The sequence below is a fragment of the Buteo buteo genome, chromosome 24, assembly GCF_964188355.1.
Source record: "Buteo buteo chromosome 24, bButBut1.hap1.1, whole genome shotgun sequence".
Lineage (NCBI taxonomy): Eukaryota > Metazoa > Chordata > Aves > Accipitriformes > Accipitridae > Buteo > Buteo buteo.
The window spans coordinates 18,113,103-18,137,302 of NC_134194.1; the positions used below are offsets into that span (position 1 = coordinate 18,113,103).

General features: G+C 36.6%; 1 protein-coding gene across 1 annotated transcript in view; it reads left to right on the forward strand.

Moving 5' to 3' along the window:
• The window catches only part of DOCK2 (dedicator of cytokinesis 2), a 213,919-nt gene that overhangs the window by 177,861 nt on the left and 11,858 nt on the right, over positions 1-24,200 (forward strand). Inside the window, exons 35-46 of the mRNA XM_075056525.1 lie at positions 4,117-4,273; positions 5,428-5,468; positions 6,937-7,027; positions 7,910-8,029; positions 9,803-9,892; positions 11,221-11,325; positions 13,526-13,667; positions 15,358-15,439; positions 18,397-18,481; positions 20,010-20,096; positions 20,427-20,603; positions 21,963-22,046. Of these exons, the coding sequence (XP_074912626.1) occupies positions 4,117-4,273; positions 5,428-5,468; positions 6,937-7,027; positions 7,910-8,029; positions 9,803-9,892; positions 11,221-11,325; positions 13,526-13,667; positions 15,358-15,439; positions 18,397-18,481; positions 20,010-20,096; positions 20,427-20,603; positions 21,963-22,046 (1,261 nt within the window). The remainder of the gene's footprint in view (positions 1-4,116; positions 4,274-5,427; positions 5,469-6,936; positions 7,028-7,909; positions 8,030-9,802; positions 9,893-11,220; positions 11,326-13,525; positions 13,668-15,357; positions 15,440-18,396; positions 18,482-20,009; positions 20,097-20,426; positions 20,604-21,962; positions 22,047-24,200) is intronic.

The following is a 24,200-nucleotide window of genomic DNA, read 5'->3' on the forward strand; positions in this document are numbered from 1 at the left end:
TAAAGTATCGTTCAGTCTTCTCATTAGGGTAAACAACCCCAATATTTCAGTTTATCATATGGAATGTTTCCTGGACATTCCTATAATGTCTACATCTGTTTTATAATACTACATTGCCTTAAAGCTGGAGAGAGTATTCAGACTGAGACTTAATCAATGCAAAGAGAAGAAGCTTCCTTCAGATCTTGTGTATGAGACTCTTTGAAGCTTACTCTTTCTGAGTTGTGTAACTTTGCTTGTTTGCTTGTCTTGTTTGCAGTTTACTTTTGCATTCAAAAATTTTTCTAGAGAACTGGTACCTATCCAGTTAAACCCCATCTTTCGGAAGTGCAGTTAAATGGTCTCATCAAACATACTACATAGCATTTGATCTTCCTGCCTTTCCAAGGAACCCTTATTTCTTTGACATATCTGGCTTTTCCCCCTTGATACTGTCTTATGTTCTATAAGACTTTAAGTTTTCCACATTTCTAAAGATGTCACTTCATATTATCTCCAGATAATATTTTTTGTTCCATCCTTGAAGTTGTTAAATGATGCCTGTAGAGGGATAGTTGAGGCAGAGGCCGGTGACCTGCCTGTGGCAGAACCCTGTTCTCTTTTCTGTGTTGTTCAGTTGGTTGATTTGGTTTAAATCTTCCTACCTTCACTTTTCAAAGCAGGGATTTCAAGCCTCTCTCCCCAACTCCCTGTTCCAACTGGAAAGAGACACAGTTAAATTGGGCTCCTGATTTATTCATTTGGTCATATTTTCATCAACTAATTTCCTGTAACTGTCTGCATTCCTGCACCGTTCCAGTTGTCACCTGAATCCAGGTATTTGGCAGTAGTCGGTGACTGTCTTGTGTGTTGATGCTCACCTCTGCAACCAACACTTACCCACACTGGTTGCTGGGAGCTTGCCCATGCCCAGTAAACTAAATAGGTTCAGCAGAAGTTTAAGCACTGCCTTGCATTTGTCCATAGTCCTAAATGTTAGCATGGGCCATGGCAGGGTTATGACCTGTGCTAATGGATGCTGTCCTAGACAACACCAAGGAAGAGTTGGGATAATACAGAACAGATGAGAGGCTGTTCTCAATAGGCAGAATAGACAAGGCTACTCTGTTCTGGGAAATGGAGGAGTATCTAGCTATATGAATACAAGTTGTGCTATGCCACTTGTCCTCAGGCTCAGAAAATTAATTCTGGCATGTTATAGTTACTAATATAGGCACAACAGAAAATAGCATTTGGAAGCTTTCCAGTTCCCCATCATTGCAGTGGCCCATGCTATGCAGTTGTTTCCTCGAGCTTTATTGAAAATATTTTTTATTTTAAAACTTCTATTTTTTTCAAGCTCTGTTTAAAAATTCAAAGGTTTCTTGCTCCCTCCTGGGGGGGGGGGGGGGGGGGGGATCTTCTGAAGTTTTATGTGCCCTTTTTATTGGGATTACTGTATAAAGCTGAGCAAGGCAACTTTTTAAATCTTCCCTCATGAGACAGGTATTCCTCTCTCCTGTTCATTTTGTAGTTCTCCTCTATGTGTACTCCAGTTCATCTTTCTTTAGTGACTGGAGTTATGTACTATATCCTGGGTGAGATCTAGCAAAAGCTTGTGCTTTATGTCAATGTTTTTCTACTTGTATTTGAAAGAAATGTGATGTCTTGGTGACTGATGTTCATTTCACAGTTATGTAATGTTCATAGGTCTGCCTTGTTTGCTGTCACTCCGAGTAAACCTATGACAAAAATTCATAATTGTCACTTAAATGTTGACTGCAATTTCCTTTGTTAGTGTCTTATCCTGCTTCTGATACTTACATATCTAAAATAACCCCATTTTTCCTGTATTCTAGTCTCCTATATGATTCTGAGGCTTTCTTGCTTTCTTTTCCGCAAATACCATTCAACGTGCTCCAGCTTTTTTTGTCAGTTGTCAACTCTTCAGACCCTCTAGTACTTAACATTCCATTTGCAATATGTTTAATGTCATAAGCCATATTTCAATAATTTCTTTAAATATTTCAGTTATTGTTTCAGACTAGTCAGACAGCAGCAATTAAAGTATTCTGGTTTTATCTGTTAACATCTGTCTCATCTTGTACAATAAAAATGTTCTTTCAGACACGCATGTACATGCTCCTTCTGTCTCAGCAAAATAACTCTGTTGGAGCTGTACAATCAGAGGAATAAACATTAGGTGCTGGTTTGTTTTACTTTGCTTGAGTTAGAACTCTGAGACTGGGTACTTTGCTGAGGTCCCATTCTAGGCCAAAGTTCGATGATTTCTTTGCAGTTGAAGTTAATATGAATATGTATTTTCTGAAGAAAGTTTAAATAATTCTGAAGAGTAAAAAATTATTTTTGCAACTAATTAATACTTTATAATGAAAGTTTAAAAAACAATAAAAGATTAATAATAAATTATTAAATGTATTTGCATATAAATTGAGCACTGTTAATGAAACACTAACAGGTCAAAAATTAAGAATAATGTGTCATTGAAACTGCTCAGCTTAAGCACACAGCATAGTTTCAAGGATAATTTTGCAATTGCTAGTTTGTTTTTACTATTTTCCTGTGAGAATACATGGTAATTTTGATACGTTATTAACAGAATATGCCAAATGTACATTGTGGTGGGTTGACATTGGCTGGACACCACGTGCCCATCAAGTTGCCTTATCACTCCCCCTCCTCAGTGGGATGGCGGGGAGGAAGAAAATAAGATGGAAAAGAACTCATGGGTCAAGGTAAAGGCATTTTAATAAAGCAAAAGCTGCACATGGAAGCAAAGGACAACAAAAGATTTATTCTCTATTTCCCATCAGCAGGCGAAGTCCAGCCACTTCCCAGGAGGTAGGGCTTCAGTATGTGTAGTGGTTGCTCCAGAATACAAATGTTTTAATAATGAATGCCCACCTCACCCCACCCCCACCCCTTTATCTTAGTTTTTATTTCGGAGCAGTTGTCATATGGTATGGAATATCCCTTTGGTAAATTTGGGTCAGCTGTCCTGGCTATGACCCCTCCCAAGACCTTGTCCACCCCTAGCCTACTGGCCTTTGGGGGCAAGAGGGACATCAGAGAGCCAGCCTTGATGCTGTGCCAGCACTGCTCAGCAGAAGCCAAAACACTGGTGTGTTACCAACACCTTTCTAGCTATCAATAAAAGCACAGCACTATGAGGGCTGCTGCGGGGTAAATTAACTCCATCTCAGCCAGGCCCAATACGTGCATCTGTAAATATTTATGTGAATATATTAAAAATATATATATATATAAAATATATTAAATATATTTAAAAAATGCAGTTTGTCAGAAAGAATCCCAATGGAAAACCAGAATGCTAAGTAAAGGAAACAAGCTCTTAAGCAAGGAGAGAAAATAATCCTTAATGACATGCTGGTAATCATTTCATAATGTTTAAACAGTTAAGCTTTGACACCAAAGCGATGATAGTAATGTGAAATATCTACTCCTAAATCACTTTAGCACTTCATAGAAACAGCACATGCAAATATTTTGTAAATGTAAATTGGAATTTGATGATGATGTATAAAACTCGCTTTCCTATATTTTTATCAAAAGAGAACTTAGCTGGTTTTTTTAATCGGCAGAAAGTTTATTGTTTGGTTTTGCTTATTTCTCAAGGGCAAATTGCTCAGGTGAGGTTCTTGTCAGTGAATGTCTTTCTTGACTTAAAATTGTGATTTATATTAGTTTGAACTTTCTACTTTCGCATAACTGTACAAAGAAAAGGAAATAATTGTTCCATTTCATGTTGTGCAATAACAGAGGAAAGGAAGGTGTAGCATTTATTGTAATAGTGTGGCATTTTAGAGACTTGAGTTTGTTATACCACACATGCAGGTTGCTCCATTCTGAAATTGTGGGTATACCCTTGAATTTGAAGTCATTTTCAGACATGAAAATGAAATGTTTCATTTTTTTTCTTTTGATTTATATCCCATCTGTCTTCTGGATATTTAAATTACCAACCCAGAAAGGGAATTTCCAGTGCTTTCTGCACTTACTTTAGCCCTAATTCAGTATTTCCCTTCAGGACCAAATAGTTTTTAGGCTGATGGGCTGCTAATTTTCACAGTATTGTAAAAACATTTGTGTTTGCAGTCTTACAGAGTGTGCGCATCAGTATCCCAGCATTTTTAACTTGGTTGAAGGTTTTGTCAGCCTGATTAAAGGCCTCTTGGAGAAACTGCTGGATTACCGAACTGTGATGAATGATGAAAGCAAGGACAATCGCATGAGCTGCACTGTGAACTTACTGGTAAGTTCTTTCTTGTAATTCTTCTGTGACAATGGGTAAGAGCTTTAGAATCCATTTACTAAAGATGAAGGTAAATCTTCCTGGGGACAGGAGTGGTTGACAATGCTCAGTAGTGATTTAAACTCCAAGGCAAGAGATTTTTATATCTATTTGCATGGATATATGCATAAACCCGAAAGCAACGTCCACTCAGTTCTTCAGTTTTGCTTGTATGTTTTATCCACTTTGATTCTGTGGATAAATAAGGAAGTCTACTGCTCATATACCTTTATCTTTTGATAGGCTTAACATAACGGTGGGCTTTTGCCAGAGTCAAGTTTTGCATAAGGAACTAAGCCACTTGCTGCTTTAGCAACTCAGTAATTATGTTTTTTAAATCTGGGGAAGAAATCTGCAAGATACACTTGCAGTAAGCTGCCAAGAAGATTTGAGTCTCTGATCTGGTTCTAGGCCACCCTGTCTTTTTTCCAATTCCTATTTTGTAATGAGGATATCGCATATAGAGATTCCTCCACCAGGAAATTCCTCTAAGCTGGAGAGGAACCTTTGTCAACTTTAAATGTTGGAAAGAGAACATGGTTAATATGTATTGCGCTCACATACTCTCTGTTCCTCAGTAATTGCTGTGCAATGTTGTATAAATTTCTGCAACTCTTCAGGAGGCAATTCTTGTCATACATTTTGTACAGCCTTAGCAACTTATACACCTGCAAAAGTGTTATGGTGACAAAAACTGGGATTTATTCCTGGAATTAGCCCCCTTAGAGTTATTGTGCAACAATGTTACATATCAACTTCACTAAATACCAGCTGCTTTTCTGGCCATGGAGTGTAGCCAGACCATGTGGTTTATTATTTTAATGCATTTGGTTAACCATATTTTCTTCTTCCCCAACAGAAAAACTTTCACTAATGATTTCATTAGTGAACTAAGAGAGGTATACATATGTAGATATAATAATAACACATACTAATAACTAATTAAAATATTAATTGAAATAGTAGTGCCAGGTTTAAATTTAAGGTAGTCTGTAAATAATGTATTTCTTATTCTGTCCAACTAGCAAGAAAAGCTAAACCTCAATATATGTATTTTTTTCCTGTGTTTTAATAAAAGACATTAGGAGATAACTTTTAAATGTTTGTGTCCCTAGAATTTCTACAAGGACATTAACCGTGAAGAGATGTATATCAGGTATGGCAGTTGTTCTGTTGGAACTGTTTTGGAGAGGGCAATAATATTCTCTTACAAATTCTGGTTTATCATTGTACTTGGATTTCTGTTACTTAATGTTAGTTCACCATCCACAATGACTCTGTTGTGGCCCTGGCCTCATTTATATTCTTACTCCATTGTTTACTTAGCCTTCTGCAATTTGGAATCTATCATATGTATTCATCAGCAGCATTGTTTTTCCCCAAGAATCAACTTTTAGTTGATCAAGTCACTCAACATTCATTGTCTATTTTAAACAAAGAAAATGCAGCTAGATTTGTGGTTTGAGGGAGGGTGTATCATACATTTAGAATGGCAGAAAAAACATTCACGTTTTGTAGAACTGTGCAGTCTGCCAAGTCTCTTTAAATATGTAACACTACATGCAATGCAGAATTACTAGTAAAGTATTTTTCTGTAAAAGCTATAGCTATACTGGCAAATTCTTTCAGATGTGATGCCATGTCACACTCTTAATGTCTCCACGAGTTTTGCATATGAGCTGCAACAAATCTTGCTGTTCAGAAGCTCACAATTTCCTGCCTCTCCTCTCATTCTGCAAAATCTGCAGAACCACCTGCACCTCAGCCACTGTAGTACAAAGCCCAGAATCTCAGCTGAAATGAGCACGGGAGGTGATTCAGAGCTAAACCTGGAGCTATGAGCTGGGGCAGCCAGGGAAGAAACCGTGTTCCCTCTGCGGGCATTGCTGAGGGGGACACGTGTTCAGTTGGGTTGACAGCTGGGAATGGTAATGCCTTGAACTGCTACAGCAAGGTGTCAGAGTTCCTGTGTCAAAACTCCTGTTGTGTGTAAGAGGAGGATGAGATGCACTTATTCTTTCTGGCTGCTGGAAAAGATGTGGCTTGAGTCACATGATGGGCAGTGGTTGTGCTTGTAGCAGCAGTGCTGCCCTAGGAATCAAGGAGAACACTGGCAACATAGAACAACTCTTCTGCCCTTACTGTCTTCCAAGTTGTACAGGGACTTGCTTTGTCTTTCTGGCCTGATATTTTCTATTTTCTCCTTTACCTTGTGTTATCTGTTGTGCTTGCATCTATTCACATGCAAAGTGTTTACATGCAATCAAAAAGTGCTACAGAGAAAGGCAGCTATCTTTAGTAACAGTCCAGAAATAATGGACTCCGAGACCTTGAGTCTAGTAGTTCTTCTTCTTCCTCTTGGAGGTGGAGCTGACAGCAGTTTGCAGAAGGAGGTTAGCTCTTTCCCCTCCTTTTGTGCATGTTTCAGCATACAAAGAGAACACAGAAAAGCCTGAACAACTGTAGAGAGCTTTAACCTCTCTCAGTGTCCTTAAAGACTCTTTGGGTAGTGATTGCATGACATCTATGACGTTTCCATTACAGAGTTTATCTAGAATGTTTTTGACACTTAGTATTCCAGTCGTGTCAATATCTATTCTAATTTTTGTTCTTTCCTCCAACAGATATTTGTATAAATTGCGAGATCTTCATTTAGATTGTGAGAATTACACGGAAGCAGCATATACCCTTCTACTCCATACATGGCTCTTGAAGGTTAGATTTTCTAAACTCAATATATAAGTAAGCTTTTGCAATTTTCAAATTTATAATTTAAAAAGTGATTGTCTTAACTTCTGATTTACTGCATATTAGTTATTTTCCATAGGGGTATTCAAGTTTCTAGTTAAAAATACTACTGCAGCAGGTCATACGAAATTAACATTATTTGTTGAAACTGTATTTTCAATAGGTGATTAAAAGCCATGTATTGGTAAAACTAAGTATTGTAGTAAAAATAGTTTTACTTTATAGTGAGAACATTGTGTGCAAATTCTGAAGTCATTTAGCTTCCATGTGGTTTTTATTTTCCTAATTTCTTACTATCCCAAGCATAACTAGGATGAAAATTAAACGCAAATTTTTCCAGCTATCACAGGGGGACATCTGACTTTTCATTTTAAATAATATTTAATAAACTTTGCCAAATTATGCTTGCTTTCTTTTGTAGCTGGTAATTATTTTTCACTATAACTAGTGTTTATTCTCATTGTAACTGATGTTATCAATAGAAATGGTCATTAAGATGCATTTCCATTTCAAGGGAAAATTCAAAATTTAAATGTTCTTCAGCAGAAATTTGAGATTTCTTACAGAATTTCTATTAGTTCAGAACCATATAAGTTCGGCTTTTCACCAAAGGAAGGAACACAGATTTTTAAAATGTTATGTCTAGTCCTGGTTATCATATGAAATACAGTGCTTGTTCGAAGAGGTAATGAAAACATTCCCAGTTTCTTTGTGGAAAGTAAAAAAGACTGGGAAAAAAAACACTTAGAAGAGCCCAGGGGACCAGACTTTGGGAGAGGGGGGATGTGTGTGTGTGTGAAATGTTGGAACTCCAAAATCATATGTTTTTTAATGTGTTTTTATTCTCAGTGGTCAGATGAACAGTGTGCCCCCCAAGTCATGTCAACAGAGTTCCAGTGTTCACAGACCTATCGACACTTGAAAGAGAATTTGTATGAGAAGATCATAGAATACTTTGACAAAGGAAAGGTGGGTCTGTAGAGTTCTTCCCCCTGCCAAATCTCTTTTTACTGTGTTACTTTGTATAGTAGTATTTAATGAACATTCTCTGTATAGAACGTTTGCATAGGAAATCCTCTTTGAAATGTGGGTCAAGTAAAAATTGTGTTCTGAAGGCTTATTCACAGAGTATATCTGTTCTATATGGACATGTTCTTTCAATAACCATATTCACAAAGAAAGAGGGCTAATGTTTACACCAGTCATAAGCATCTCTGTCAGGCAGTAATAAAATAGTAAAAAATGTTGAATGATGTACTTTGCTTTACATGGAAAAGAATGCAGACTACACAGATTGCATTTCTAAACCTTTCGGTCATTATCTCCCAAAAAAACAGACCGTTCAAAATAGACGTATTTGTTTCAGAGAGGTCTGAGAATTGCATCCCAAACTTAAAATGTAGTTGTTTAATGTTCAGTACCTGGGTTTAGTTCAGCTTTTTAAAAAAAGTTGCTAACAAAATTGCCTGTCAATACAATGACAGTAGAGCTGAGATTTTTGGAAATAAAGCAAAGTACTAGAAAGCAGGAAAAATTCTGCAATGCTGAAAAATGAATCTTATGACCCAATAAGGCCTTTAAGTCATTATGTCTTGTTCAGCTGCAACCGAAGGTGTGAAGGGGGAAGGCAATTCATTACTGCTTCTTGCAAAATGAAGACATAACTCCCCCACGAAAGTCCCTCCTATAATTCAAAAAGGAGAAAGTTCTCGGTGCTTCAGCACCGTGCAGGCAAATGCAGTGCTATTTATAACTTCTCAGGGTTCTTTTGTTGGCATCTGACATAACTACAATGTAATAGTCCCCACCCACTGCATCAGAATGATCAAATCCTCATGATTTCTGACCTACCTAGCATTCAGGTTGTCCTCAGATACATAGAGGAGGTTTGCAGGCAGCTGAATGCAGCTGTCAGGTTCAGAACTACCTAGGCTAGGAGTACATGGCACCACGTAAAAACGGTCACAATGTGTGTGACCACCACTGTCCTTACATCAGTAGAGAATCATGCTCTGAAAACCCCTTTTGTCTCCTTTATTCTGAATAGATGAGAAGACTGACAGAATTTGAGATATATCCTCAAGAGGGGGAGTTTCTTTCTCTTTAAGACCACTTTTGTGCTGCCATGCATCAAGTGCCTACAGCAGTCGAGAAAAACTGTCCTAGTCTTTCCAATGCAGCTCTGTAATTCCTCACAGTAATTTTCAGAGGTAGCTATTAAGTTGTGTGGAAAGAAACAAGCTGGTACTCTGGGCAAGTGGCAATTTAAGTCTAAGCCTTGTAATTTCTTAGCTGACTAGGAGAACTGTCATGTGCAAGGCTACCTATGATTATGTATGCTTTAGAATTTCTGTAAAATGAAGTGTGTGTGTTTTAGAGAGGCAGGTGCCAGTCCCCTCATACACTTCTCCTATGCTTGGAGTATATTCTGGATGTTATGCACATTAGTTATTTATTCTTCTTTTTTAATGTATCTGAAAGGTTAGGTGATTTGTTATTATTTTATTGTAAGAATAAAGTAGGTTTACTTATTCCTTCCTATAATGAACCATAGAACACTTTCATTTTTTACATTAATCTGTTTTCCTAAAGTTTATGATTGCACTGAGTCTTCCATTCTGTGCTGTTAATAAATGACTGCAATTTAAAGATAGCATAATCAATAAAACTGTAGTCAAACAGTGATGCCTTAAAAACCTCTTGGTACTGGATTTACTTTTTGAATATGCGGTTACATTGCAGATGTGGGAAGAAGCCATATCTTTATGCAAAGAACTTGCAGAGCAGTATGAAAAGGAAGTTTTTGACTATGAACTTCTAAGTCAAAACCTGGTAAGATTATCTACAGATCTTCAAATTATTTCAGTCACAGAAATTAGTACTTTTGAGCTATCAAATGATAGAGCTGCTTATAAGCTTGTTGTCTGCAATTGATTTTTAATTCATTTGTGAAAGAGTTGCTGTGTTGTATTGTAACATTTCAGTGGTAAAGTAGAGATTCATAAAGAACTGTTTGTTGAAGTTGCATGGACATATGCTTATTGAGATGTTTTGAAACTTCTATAGACAAGATAAACATGTTCTGATATAGTGTAATTTAAAGGCCATGAATAAAAGAAATATAACAAGGTTTTGAGGCCTTTGTACTGCTTTAGGGTAGAAGAAGCACCTGGATGCATTTTTTCCCTGCACTTTTTCTTTAAATGTTAGGAACTCAGATCTTGACAAGCCTAAAGAATTCTGTCCTAATCAGGGACTGGGGAAGTAATACATCACAAGGAATTACATCTAGGTCCAAAGACTAGCAGGAAGATTTTAAAGGAAGATTAAATGTTCAATTATTTGTTTTCATTAAAGTTCAATTGATCCAAAAAGAATCCCCTCCACCACATACCTTGGTTTTTTCTACCCTCAAGATTCCACACTTGCATATCTTTAACAAATGTTTAGGGCTCATTCAAGAGATATCCCTGAATCTTCCACAAAGAAACCATGGAAAACAATCCATGACATTCTTGAACAGTGTTGTGTATAAAGAAAGCTTCTTTTTCTCCCACTCAATTCTGCTTTTATCATAAACTAAAAGATAAAGACAATATTTTTGCCAATCCCATTTAAGTTGCAGTGTTGCATGTCTGATAGTTATAACACTGGAAATTAAAATAGTAAACCTAAATGGCACTTAGTATTTTATGGAAGACATTGTTCTAAGCCCTTTACGTGGTGTGTGTCCTTAGCATGATGCTAGGGCAAAAGCTTGAGTTGATCCGTACCTCAGAAAACATTTGAGGCAGGGAGTTTTTCTGAATGCATTATTTCAGTAATGTTATCAGTTAAGTGTTTAAACTGTAAAGTGGTGTTTTTCATGCTAGAAGGTTAAGGGTAAGCCCGATTCTGAGGTCGAATAATTGAAGCTGAAGCCATACACGTTTAGCTATGTATTATATTTGCATATAAAATTAAACAATATTTAATGTACCACAGCAGTGTCATGTGCATGCCAGCTGATTATTGCTGTAGCTTACCGACTGATAATTGGTAGCTCTTGCATACCCACTGATAGCTGAACTACACAGCACAGTACTACTGCAGAGGTTAAAAAAAAAAACAAAGGAAAAAAAACAACAAAGAGAAGTAATTGCAGTTGGTTTTGCTTTCAGATTCAACAAGCGAAGTTCTATGAAAACATCATGAAAATTCTGAGACCTAAACCAGACTATTTTGCTGTTGGGTATTATGGCCAAGGATTCCCCACATTTCTAAGGGTAAACCTGTTTAAATTCATACATTTTCATCTATTTTCACATGCTTCTAAAAATATGAGTGTACTCTACTAATGCAAGTGAGTCTCTGGGGATATTTGCCAGGGATTTAGTTTTGCTTGGATGCAGGACTGTAGTCAGAATCTGAATTGTTACTTGTAAGAATATGTATGAAAAGTTTTCAGATGTGTTGAAGTTGATTCTTTCTCTTGGTTTGCTTGTGGAAACTAGAAGATGTATCAGGTAGTGAAGCTGATATGTGAGAGCCAAATGCAGCAATATGATGTAATTTGGTATGGGCAGCTCTTCCAGTACCTATTTTTCAGATGAGTCCCACACAGTTTATTGATAACTAGCAGATTGTCATTAACTACTTGTGTTCGAATTAAATCCAAAATTCTGTTTCACATGAGCTTGGTATTTTACGTGGACATTGTCATGGACTGACAAGAGTCTCAGATTTATATTGCCTCTCAGCTACAATAGAAATACATTACGAATGTAGAAACAGCATATTTTTCAGACCAATGCACTCTCTAGCCCAATATTGTGTCTTTAACAATAGGAAATAGTAGGTAAGTAGGGTAGGGAAGAGTATAATATAGAGCAGATGTGTAGTGATATTGACCTGGTATGTATTCCATACTTACCTGATAAACAGCTTTGGGGGTGGAGGTGACATGTTTGTTTTCTAGCCCTTCATGGATTGTTCTACAGTGAATTTGTGCAGTTGCTTTCTGAACTGATGCTCTCCAGAGCATACTGTGGCCTCACAGTACACAGCTCTGTGTGTTGGAGGTTTACTGTTGCCTTTTTATTGTCATGTGATAATTTCTCCACATTAGTTCTTACAGGGAGACTGAACAGTTGTTCTTTAATCACCTTCCTCATGCCATTCATGATATATTGTTCTCTTAGAGTCTTGGTTTGTTTAAACATTGCTTCCACAGTAACCATTCCATATGTTTTCACATCCTGGTTCCCTTGCTGTCCATTTTCTAGTTCATGAGATGGTAGGACAAGAAGCGTAGACAGTGTTTCAAATGTGGATACACTATGAATGTGTTCATTGTGATACTGATTTTTTTTTGTTTTCCTGTTTTCGTTGTAATGACTGACGTTCAGATGGCTTTTTTGATCTCTAATATGCATTGAGGTGACATGTTCATACCAACTGTCTTGTATTACTTGTGGTTTTTTCCTGAATGGTATCAGCTAGTTGATATCTTAAGACACTTATGGTAAGTTTGAACTGTTTTCATTGAACAGACCTTTATACACTGAATCTACTCTCTCAGTTTTCTTTACTTTTCTCCATTTTATTATTACCATGTGAGAAATCAACACTCCAAAGGGTCTGTTTTTTCAAGAAACCTGACAAACTTAGGAAGTCATGCACAAGCAGCTTTTACTTTAGTTTTTTAAAAGATCATGGCTTTCTTTTAACCACAGTAGTGCATCTCTTCAGAGCATAAAGCTAACCTGAATATTTGATATTTTCTTGTAGAAAAAAAGAAATTTTTTTCTTACATACTAAAATGAATATGGTAGCTTTTCTCACACTTGAAAAGCAATGGAAGACCTCTCTTCCCCAGTTTTAAAGGCCAAAGTTGCCTTGAAAACACTGGGAAAAAAAGTGAAAAGATATGCTAATATTACGCCAAAGGAAGCATGCACCTTTTGTTTCTGGTATTACAGAAGTACCCTGTTAAATGAAGCAAACTGAACCACAAATGAGCACATTTGGGGTTAGACTGTATTGTAAAATAGGACATTTTGTAATACCAAGAAGGAGCAGGCAGAGGAAACCTATATGTTGGTATCAGAAAGCTGCAAAACCTGGACCCAGAATGTATTTGAAAGCAAATCCTTTTACTTGACAGACAAGAAGAAAAGGAGTTTCAGTGCTTTTCTTACCTCCCATTCTGATTTTATTCTGCTCTACAGGAGCATCCTTCGTGATGATGCCAGTTTATCTTCATTCTGTCTAACAGCATAAAGTATCGTGTCTGCAGAGTCAGTGCTGCATTCCAGCACCTGGTGAAAGGGGTGTCTTGCTTTATAGTTAACTAATATTCAGAAAACAGTAAGAGTCATTCCAAAATTTGGAGACCCCATTGTGTCTTTGTACTGATAAACGTGCATCTATAACTTCTGCCTCAGCATCATACAGCCCAAGAAATCAGCTGTTTATTCCTTGCAGAACAAAGTATTCATCTATCGTGGGAAGGAATATGAGAGGAGAGAGGATTTCCAGGCACAGCTGATGACTCAGTTTCCTAGTGCAGAGAAGATGAACACCACGTCAGCACCTGGAAAGGATGTGAAAAACTCTCCTGGTCAATGTATCCTTGAACACACAGGAGATTACAGAATGAAGGCGGGTTGGGGAAATCTTGTTGTTAGCAAGTTTACCTGTGTGGAACAATAATTTCCTAAAAAGGATGAAAGTTTATTAATGTGACAACTCAGCTTGCACTTATACTTTTATGTCCTGCAGGTGTTTTATGGTTTGTTCCCAAGATGCTTGCTCCTGTTTTTCTCACAATTCTAAGGAGTCTGTCTCTTTCAGTCATCATAGAATCATTTAGGTTGGCAGAGACCCTTACAACTGAGTCCAACCATAAACCTAGTCCACCACTAAACCATGTCCCTAAGTGCCACATCTACATGTATTTTAAATACCTCCAGGGGTGGTAACTCAGCCACTTCCCTGGGCAGCATGTTCCAGTGCTTGATAACCCTTTTGGTGAAGAAAATTCATTCAAGTTCAGACATGGTTTACCTTTATTTTCTTCAAATGGCAAAACCAGTGATGAACAGTTGAATTAGCTAAGTTTAAAGCAGCAAATTGTCTGTTAGCTCACATTTCTAGCTGTTGTGTCTTGGTTTTAAATTCATGTCTTTCTTGAACATTGTTCTGACTGGTACTGCATTTGGGTATCATCTGTATTTCTTGGCAACATAAATATGCTTTTGTCACTCTCAGAAAGTTTCCTAGGAAAATTAACTCATAAACATTATTAACCACCTTTTAGAATGCCCTAAATTATTCTTGTTTGGAAGTACTCTAACAGTTGCTGGCATGCACTATCTTTTTCTTCACGTTCTGATTTAAATCATTACTGGCTGAGCAGATATGAGATCACCTTATTGTATCAGCCATTTTTTTCACATGTTGATTTTCTTTTATTAATTTTCAAGGTAATATTTTAACAGTTCACATGCTTTCTTGAGTCTGTTCTGATGGAACCTGCTGGAGAAGAGGAATGCTACTTTCTTTCCACACTGTTGTGACCGAAGCAGAGAGTATTATAGGCTTGTCTAAAACAGTACATTAAGCTTCAGAGCCAAGCTCTCACAAGTCTGTCTTGTGTCTTAACTGATTTTACTTTTTTTTGAGATCATATGCTTCAGTCCTTTCTTAAAGTAGAATTTGCTCAAGTCTATTTGCAACTAACAGGAGATGCACTACTTATGGACTTAAGAAAAAGCTATGGCATCTAACCAGAGGGCATGAGTTTCAAATATACTGAAATATGTAAGAATATGATATATTTACTTACAAATATAGTATTTTGATTAAAAAGTAACATTTCCACAGAAAAACAAAATCTCAGGTAAAAGGGCTGCTCAATTACAGATTTCAAAGATGAAATGCTAAACATCATGACATTATGCATGCCTAAAGCTAAATATTGAAACTGTTAACATTGGATGTTGTTGATGTTATTTCTGTAAGTTGGCTTGGCTTTAAAATTTAATGAATGATTCAGTGTGATAAATGCAGCTACAGATATTCAAGCTCAGTAAATAATAAAAATATGCAGTTCAAAATTAATATATATTGCCTGGTTACTACTGGCAGATTTTCCCTTTTTTGGCCAAGAAAGGTCCACAAATGAAATCCTGAACCCTGCAGATTATTCATCAGGAAATGTCTTTTTTTTATTATTATTTTTTTAATTTCCCCCCGCAGCCTACAGTATTTCATACTGATAGTTAATAACATGCCCTTAACTTTGATGATTTCAGATATCCAGTGTTTTACAGTGCAACCAGTTCTGGAGGAGCAACCTAGATTCAAAAATAAGGCAGTACCTGATCAAATTATAAAGTAAGTTAATTTCTGTAATAGATAATATAATGAAAATCAGTCTGTATTCCTAAGTTGATAACCATTGTTTTGTGAACTCAGTTATTTGCAAATGAATCTTAGAGCTTTTATTGTCTCAATTTACTGACTTATGTATTCCCAAGGAATTTCATGAGAGAACATCTACCCATTTACCACTGAAGGAATAGCATATGGTTACAGGGAGGGAGGTGAAATCATCCTTTGGGTCCAAGTTATTGAGTTTTCAAGGCAGCTTCTTAGACAAGTGATGGAGAGAAGGGTCGTCTTAGAGGTGACTGGCAATATGAGAATGGTTGAGTTGCAGGTTCCTGTACAACAGAATCTTGTTATGACTTACTTGCCGAATGCAAAACACATGGTGGCAAAATGCTTTCCATTGGCACTATGGTCAAGATTTTGTAGAGGAACAAAGGAAATTAATTGTCCGAAGTATATTGAGAACAGACTGGCTAACATTTCCAAACTCCTTACGCACTCTGACTACATGTGTGAAAAGGGATGGTCCATTCTAATAGCTGATGCCAAAGCTGCATAAAGTACCTACTGGAATATTGGCTGACTGAGGCTTTTGAGATTTTTTGGCTCCAAATCCATCAATATATAAAAGGGGATTATAAGAAAGATGGAGAGAGACTTTTTACCAAGGCCTGTAGTGACAGGATAGGGGGCAATGGTTTTAAACTGAAAGAGGGTAGATTTAGATTGGATATAAGGAAGAAGTTCCTTACTGTGAGGTTGGTGAGGCACTGGAAGAGGTTGCCCAGACAAGCTGTGGATGCCCCATCCCTGGAGGGGATGTTCAAGGTCAGGTTGGATGGGGTTTGAGCAACCTGGTCTAGTGGAAGGTGTCCCTGCCTGTGGCAGAGGGCTTGGAACTAGATGATCTTTAAAGGTCCTTTCCAACCCAAACCATTCTATGATTTATGTGGTTGCAAACATGGTCAATAAAAGCCGCTCCGTATCACTAACACCTGAATGAAAAATTTCAAGATAGTATTTGTTAGCTTGTAACTTAAGGATGGCAAAAAGTACAAGCACCATCAGTTAAGGCAGGTCATATTTTCTCCCTACTCTTGTCGGTGCCTTGTGAAAGCACAAGGTATGACTGTATTTCCCTAACTGAAACTGGTTAAAACAGGCATCTTAAGCTAAAATTTCTCCAGGTAATCTGAGGCACTTGCATTTTTATTGCAAGAGAGGCTTTGCAATGCCTCCACACTTAAATAAACAAAAACTCAGACTAAACCCTTTAACACCACTTGTATTATGACTTTCCAAAAAGAGACTGAAGATAGAAGGCTTCTGTTTATCAGCTGAGATGAGTTCGTTTCTAACTGTTCCACAGCTGGATTCAACCTAGATGTCACCTTTGTCTGCAGCTTTCTCTATAGAACCTTTACTGAAATAGCAGTTGATTCAGAGTGGAAAAATAAGAATCACCTCCCTATATACGGCAAAATAAATAAAGCAGATACAAGCACAGTTTCATGTACTACAAGATTGTAAAAGATAAAAAAATAATAGACTGTGGTCTCAATTTCAACTTGAATTCATTTTAAAATCAGTAACTGAAAGACAGCTGCTAAATCTGGTCCTGGAATAGATTTCAGTGTAGTGCCAGCCACATTTTGAACTTGTAACAGTTTTATTTAGCTAAGTGCTCCACATGAAGTACAATCTCTTGTCATTTGCAAGATTTTGTAATTGTTTGACTTAGCTGCGGAATTCAACCAAACTGCTAATTTCATCTGGTCTTAGAGATTTGTTTTTATGAATGCACTTTATTGGGCATTTAATTGTTAGTTACCTTAGTTGATAGCAATCCATTTATTCTACCAAAGAGCTTCAAAATATCTGTCCTTTCAGATGGAACTGTATAAAGTGATCTGACTTGGTATAGCAGTATTTTCCACTTTCTTTTCTTTGTTGAAGATGAAGATAATCTTAGTAGTTTGGATCAGAAATCATAGGTTCCTATGAACTAACATACCAGAAGTTTGAGGTGTCTCCATTTATTTGTCTCTCTAGGCTTCCAAAATATGGCTTGGTTTTACTGTAAGGTATTTCCAAGATATTTTTCTTTTGCTCTGCAAAATTAGCTTTTACTTAACATGGCTATAATTTAATTCATCTTTAAAACAAAAACTAAAAACTAAATGGAGAGATTTTTCTGTGGACAGCAAAATACTTAGCCCAAACTGTGCAATCTCTGTTCAAATTAGCCAGTGCTAAAAGCCAAGTGGTTACAAGTTTAGTGGAAATGTGTGCTCACAGTGATTGAGAACGATTCATTAGCTAAATAGAATAGAGCATAACATGAATTTGCAATAGATTTCTTTACATTGCTGTCCCCCTCTACAAGTGTTTGTGTATGTTTTCTTATCTATCACAAAAAAATTATTAATGGCTTCAGATGTTTAGTTTATTGAATAACTGTTGTTCTGCATTGTGAGCAGAACTGTGAGACATGATTAAAGACTTCTCGCATGTGCCGTGGATGAAAAATCACATGTATTTCAGTCCAGGTGAATTTATCCACTCTTGTTCAGGTATTTTTAACAAAATATACTCATTTTGTATGCCATTATAAAGCAGGCAAGCAGTGTGCATGCCCCAGTAAGAATACAGGAAAGTAAAAATCTTTTCTAGACCTTTTTATGTAGGTTTAAACATTATTCTGGAAGTTCTGGAATTTTTATACCTGGAAATTACAGCTAGTCACAAGCTGAAGCTTAATACTTGTAAAATACTGTGTGTTGACCCTGATTTATAGAAAAAGTAGTTGTGTCCTGAGTTTTCAGTAAAGTGCTTTTTTTCTGAGCAGTAAATTTGCTTTTAATTAAAAACTCAACTGACTCGAAATATTTCACTGTGATAAGAAGATCCATAAATTTCTGAATTCTATATTTTACAATAGTCTTTTTTAAATCTTTCAGTTTTTATAAGTCCAACAATGTGCACCGGTTCCACTATTCAAGACCAGTCAGAAAAGGATCTGTTGACCCTGAAAATGAATTTGCTGTAAGTAAATGAGAGACAGGGTGATGGATGCTGTTCTGGTAGCTGTGACTGAATTTTTATCTAGATTCTTTCTTAGTCTCAGATTACTCATTACAGACACCCTAACTTTAGGATCTGGTTCAAAAAAGTAAACACAGGATTTCTCTCTTTCAGCACTACTCCTGTGTATTTAGTGATACATCACTGTTTCAATTGCAGGTAAACATTATGTAGTTAAGTACATTTGTGTTAGGCAGTAACATTTTCTGGTACAGATTTTCATGAGGAAACAAGATGACATGTAAATAAGTATCAAATGGTATGCCTCTTGCAGTTTATAACACTTTTGTCAGCTACCAGCTTGGCAATGAGACGTGTGTGTTGTCTGCTTTCATCAGGCCTGTGAAATCTTGACAGACTACAGTACTACCTATGTCATATTTATTCCCATGCATAATGGTGTAATGCTGAGAAATAGTCTTCGTTGTTCAAATATTCTAGGAAATGTGCAACACCATAAATTACTTTTCATTGTCATGCATAAAAATGTGGTATGTTTCTATATTTTAATTTTACGGATACATGATATTTTATAGTTTGTCAAGAAAACCATACCATCCAGTCTTTATGGCTAAAGCTGTGCTCTTGGGATACTGATGGGAAAAGCCATTTATTTAAAAAATGTACAATTTCAGTTATATGTGTGCTGATCAGTAGCATCAACAGTTTCATGTAAGGAGCTTCTTACCTGCTGTTAAATTAAATGCTTCAGATACAAACTCTACCCTGGCATCCCAGCTTTGCACTGGGGTATTATCAAGACTCATGGTGCACATTGGCTTCCTTTGCAAACTGGAGGTTTCTGAAACCATTTATGAATATACCTTGAAATGGTTTTACAAAAATTAAATCATTAATGTTTTCATTGCTGATGACAATAGACAGTATGCATACTTACTTCAAATGGGTGGCAACTGGGTTAGTTGGAATATGTCTTCATTGCGTTCACTATTATGTTTCTCAGTACTGGCAGTTTAGATGAGCTGATATTGGTAAAATAAGGAGCAGTAGGGTAAATGAACTAGTGGCATTTGAGAATACCAACAGCTAGTCTTGTTCAGAAGAGGAAAAAGAAAGGAATAAAAAATGCATGCTGGCAAGTTGTTATAGGACTATTACTGCTTTTAATTGCAGAAATACATTTCAAAAGTGGAGGGAGGAAGTATAATCTGGGTAGACGTGAGAGTAGGTCATTTAGTCACAGCCATTCAATCTGCAATGGCAAAAATAGGAATAGATACTAAAAGACTCAAGGGTAATTTTCTTTTTCCTCTGCTTTGTGCAGGCTTAGTGCCTGAAGATGACCTAATCTGAAAGCAGAAAAATGATTTGTGTAAATTGTTGTGCTAGATTAATTTTGCAGTGTCATTTTATGCAAAAATGTCCATATGTTTTCCATCTACATTCTTTTCACTCTGACATTTCAGAAGGCTGAAAATATGTTTAAATCCTGAAGTGTCATTTTTTCCCTGCTATGTTTTTTTAATAGTCTATGTGGATTGAGAGAACATCATTTGTTACAGCATACAAACTTCCTGGAATTTTACGATGGTTTGAGGTTGTCTCCATGTCACAGGTGTGTATTAACATGCTAAGAACCTGTAAAAAATGTATCTGTACGAATCCTCATGTACAAAATAGTTTGCAAATTTATCAGACAAAGCTATTGTTATTTACTAATTTTTATACATACAAAACTGTTATTACTTATGTTTTATCTTTCTACTGTTGGGATCAATATAGCTTACATCTGATAAATAGTTTCAGGACCAAGTCCTAAGAGAATTGAATAAATCTGTGTTGTTTTGCTGAATTGTAAGAATGTTGTTCATATATGTGAAGTTTTATAAAACCAAAAATGCTTTTTTATCTTTATAAACCTTAGAAGTCTTTTGTTGCTTTATAGACTACAATTAGTCCTTTAGAGAATGCTATTGAGACTATGTCCACGACAAATGAAAAAATTTTGATGATGATTAACCAATACCAAAATGATGAGAACCTTCCTATTAATCCACTTTCTATGCTTCTGAATGGAATTGTTGATCCTGCTGTTATGGGTGGCTTTGCTAAATATGAGAAGGTAAGAGATTTTAAGTCAATGCAAAGAACATATTCAGATACATTATTTCATAATTCTCCTACGTCCTTTATTCAAAGTGGTGGTGGAATGTGGGCTGGGAATATGAAAGCCATAACTGCACCAATTAAGAGATCCTCATACCATGGTCACATCTGTCTTTGAAAGCAGAAACTAACAAACTACAGTAACTGCAGCTCAATATTAACTGCAGTTATGAGGGTTTTCATATACATGTGAGATGAGATACCCCTTTTGTAATGAAATAGGCTCTCACACATCAAAAGATTTGGTCTGGAATATATGAATCAAGTTTATCCTACAGTAGGTCTGGAGTATTTAGATGTGGGTTATCAATTAAACCATCATAAGGTTTTCTCAGTAACTGGAGCTATTCTGCATAGCAGGTTTTGTTGGTAAAAAATGGGAATAAAAATAAACTGTTCTGGCAATGTATGGAAAATGGATTGTCTTGAGGAAGTGAACTGTAGAAAATTTGTCCCTAAGGCCACCTTGTAAAGGCAGGGCAGGAGAGAAAGCAGGAATCTTAAACTCATATAAATTTAAATTCTAAATTATTAATTATTAACATTTTGGATGAAAATAAATGTGGGGTTATCCCACAGCTGTAGACCTCTATTATTTCTGCCTGCCATTTCTTGATGAAAAGCATGTGCCCAGCTCAGTAGGCTCAGCATGTCAGATAAGACTCGGGTAGTGCTGAAAAGATGCCATATATGTACATATATATGTATATATGTACACACACAAATTATATGTGGTAAGCATGACATATTCTGGAGGAGTATGACTTACCCTGTGTTAATCCTAAAGTATCATTTGTTTAGATATTTGGCAGCCATGGACAAATAGCTACATTCTTCTTTTGTACCTGGGGGATAAAATCTTTGGGCAGCAAAAGGCAGTGTGTATGCAATATCTGACTCTGCTTATCTATGAAAACGTTCAATTTCTCTATTGTCTAACACTAGCTAATGTCAGTAAGTAGGGTACTTGAATAAAATTATAATTTATCAATGTGAATCATGATACTCCAAATTTGTGCCTTCTTAGTTTCAGTGCAAGCTTAATAAAACAAACAATAATTGGGTTTCATAGTAAGGGTCTCAAACTCAGAAGTGTTGGATAAAGACTGAATACCTTTTAACAAAAAAAGCACCTCAGTTCTCAACTGAGACAAGGAATTATCACTAGCAGCATCTGGTTAAAGGAGCGTGCATATATGTCTCTTATTTGATGACCAATATTATGGTCACTATCTGGAGTCAATGGAGTAATCACTGATTTCTCTACCTGTCAAAAGGATGGACTGAATTTTTTTTTTATTTTTTTTTGTCTAAGGCTTTCTTTACAGAAGAATACATCAGAGACCATCCAGAGGATCAAGAAAAGCTGAACAGACTCAAAGATCTAATTGCTTGGCAGGTAACTTCTTACTGACAGCAGTCATCTGAGGCTTCATCAGTTATTCCTTTTTTCTGTTCCTTTCTAGCAGGAGAGCATAGCATTTAGATGATTGTGTCAGGTTTTTTGTGGGTTTTTTTAAACTTCTTTTTTTTTTTTTACTGTTTCCCCAAAGCAGAGAGGGTTAGAAGAATGAGAAGATTGTTGTTACAAACTTCGTGCCTAGTTCTGTGATAAATTCATATTATTTTTTTGAAAAGGGACTCATAGTAAAGTATTCTCTCTTAGACTAAACCTTCTGTTTCAAAGTATGTATAGTTGTAAAAGGACTATCTATTTATTATCCTGTTTAGGTATTAATAGTTTCCCTTAAGTAGGAAAAAGGACTTCAACTCCTTCAATTTTAATCTGCTTAATAGGAAGCATGTATTCCATTACTAAGATCACTGATGAAACAGCATAGCAATAATTTCTCACCCTCTGATGTGGCATGTGATTGATAAAACATTCTTGGCGATCTAAGCGATCCCATCCTGCAGGTTTTTTTAAATCTGTGCCTAAACTGGAGAAATGGCATAATTACAAAAATCATTTCATATTTCCTGAGATGTATCATCATTATAGTGTCTGTTAAGTTAGTTGAAATGCTACCAGAATCAGGGGAATTACCCATATATCTCTTCATGTCCTAGAGAGAGCAGTAGGCCAGAAAAGTACTTTGTAGAACACATTGTGTGGAATGGTTTATCAAAAGCGACATGTAGTGGGCTACATTTATGGTTAAAAGGGGCAGGATTTCAAACCAAGGTTGTATTCCTTGAGACAAAACTGAGTACATGACAAAAGTCATAAGGACTTCATGAATTGCTAGGAAAACAAGCATTTGCAAATGTAAGAAATTCTCTTGGGAAATAACTCTTCCAAGAGGTGGGTGTTTGTTGTTGTTTGTTTGGTGGAGTGGTTGCATTAGAAACATTAATGAAATGCTAGTTGCTCACAGGAGTTGTTTTCCTGCTCAGTGACCCTCCAAGATTGCTGCTACATGTCTTTTCTGTGACAAATAGCATGGAATACCATTAGTAAATATTTTTAAGCTGTATCTCCAGAGGAAAACTGAATATTCTGCCTATACTAGCAGCACTGAGGTTATTTGGTTTTTTTATTTTTAGTGTACATATAATAAGCCAACTGAGCTGCAGAACCCTCTTGTCCTCAAAGAGGAAAATGCACCTATGGGAGGTGGTAGCAGAAAAAACTATTTTTGCTGAGATTCATGGAAAAATGGCTCTTTTATTAACTTAAGCATTTGTTACGATAATGGAGGGAAGAAAAACATGACCTCAGAAATGATCAATTCTATTTGCATTATCTAGTCAAAATATAAATTAATGCCATCAATATAAGGCAAAATGAATAACTATGAGAGAAGAGACATTTTTGCACATGTGTAGTTTGTTAAGAAACCACTGACTGCTAAGTCCTCTGAAATGTAAATTATTTAAGTGAGAAAGAACTGTTTGCTGTGTAAATGAATGGGCATAGTAATTGCTGTATCAAGGCTTAATATAGTGATCTCCATTTCAAGAGGGATGTTATGAAATAGTGTGAGTTAATCTGGAATTTTATTAGCAGAAGTGAATGGCTCAAGGTATTTCTCGTCATGTTCCATGTCTCATTCTTTGTATTACCTCACTAAAAAATTCTTCCTCACTGATCTAACCTTATGCTATCCTTGTGAGAGGGCTACAGTATCCTGGGCTGCATCAAAAGAAGTGTGGCCAGCAGTTTGAGGGAGGTGATTCTGCCCCTCTACTCTGCTTTAGTGAGACCCCACCTGCAGTACTGTGTCCAGCTCTGGGGTCCTCAGCACAGGAAAGATGTGGACCTGTTGGAGCAGGTCCAGAGGAGGGCCACAAAGATGATCAGAGGGATGGAACACCTCTCCTATGAGGACAGGCTGAGAGAGTTGGGGTTGTTCAGCCTGGAGAAGAGAAGGCTCTGGGGAGACCTTACAGCAGTCTTCAGTACCTAAAGGGGGCCTATAAGAAAGACGGGGACAGACTTTTTAGTAGGGCCTGTAGTGATAGGACAAGGGGTAATGGTTTTAAACTAAAAGAGGGTAGATTTAGACTAGATGTAAGGAAGAAGTTTTTTACGATGAGGGTGGTGAAACAC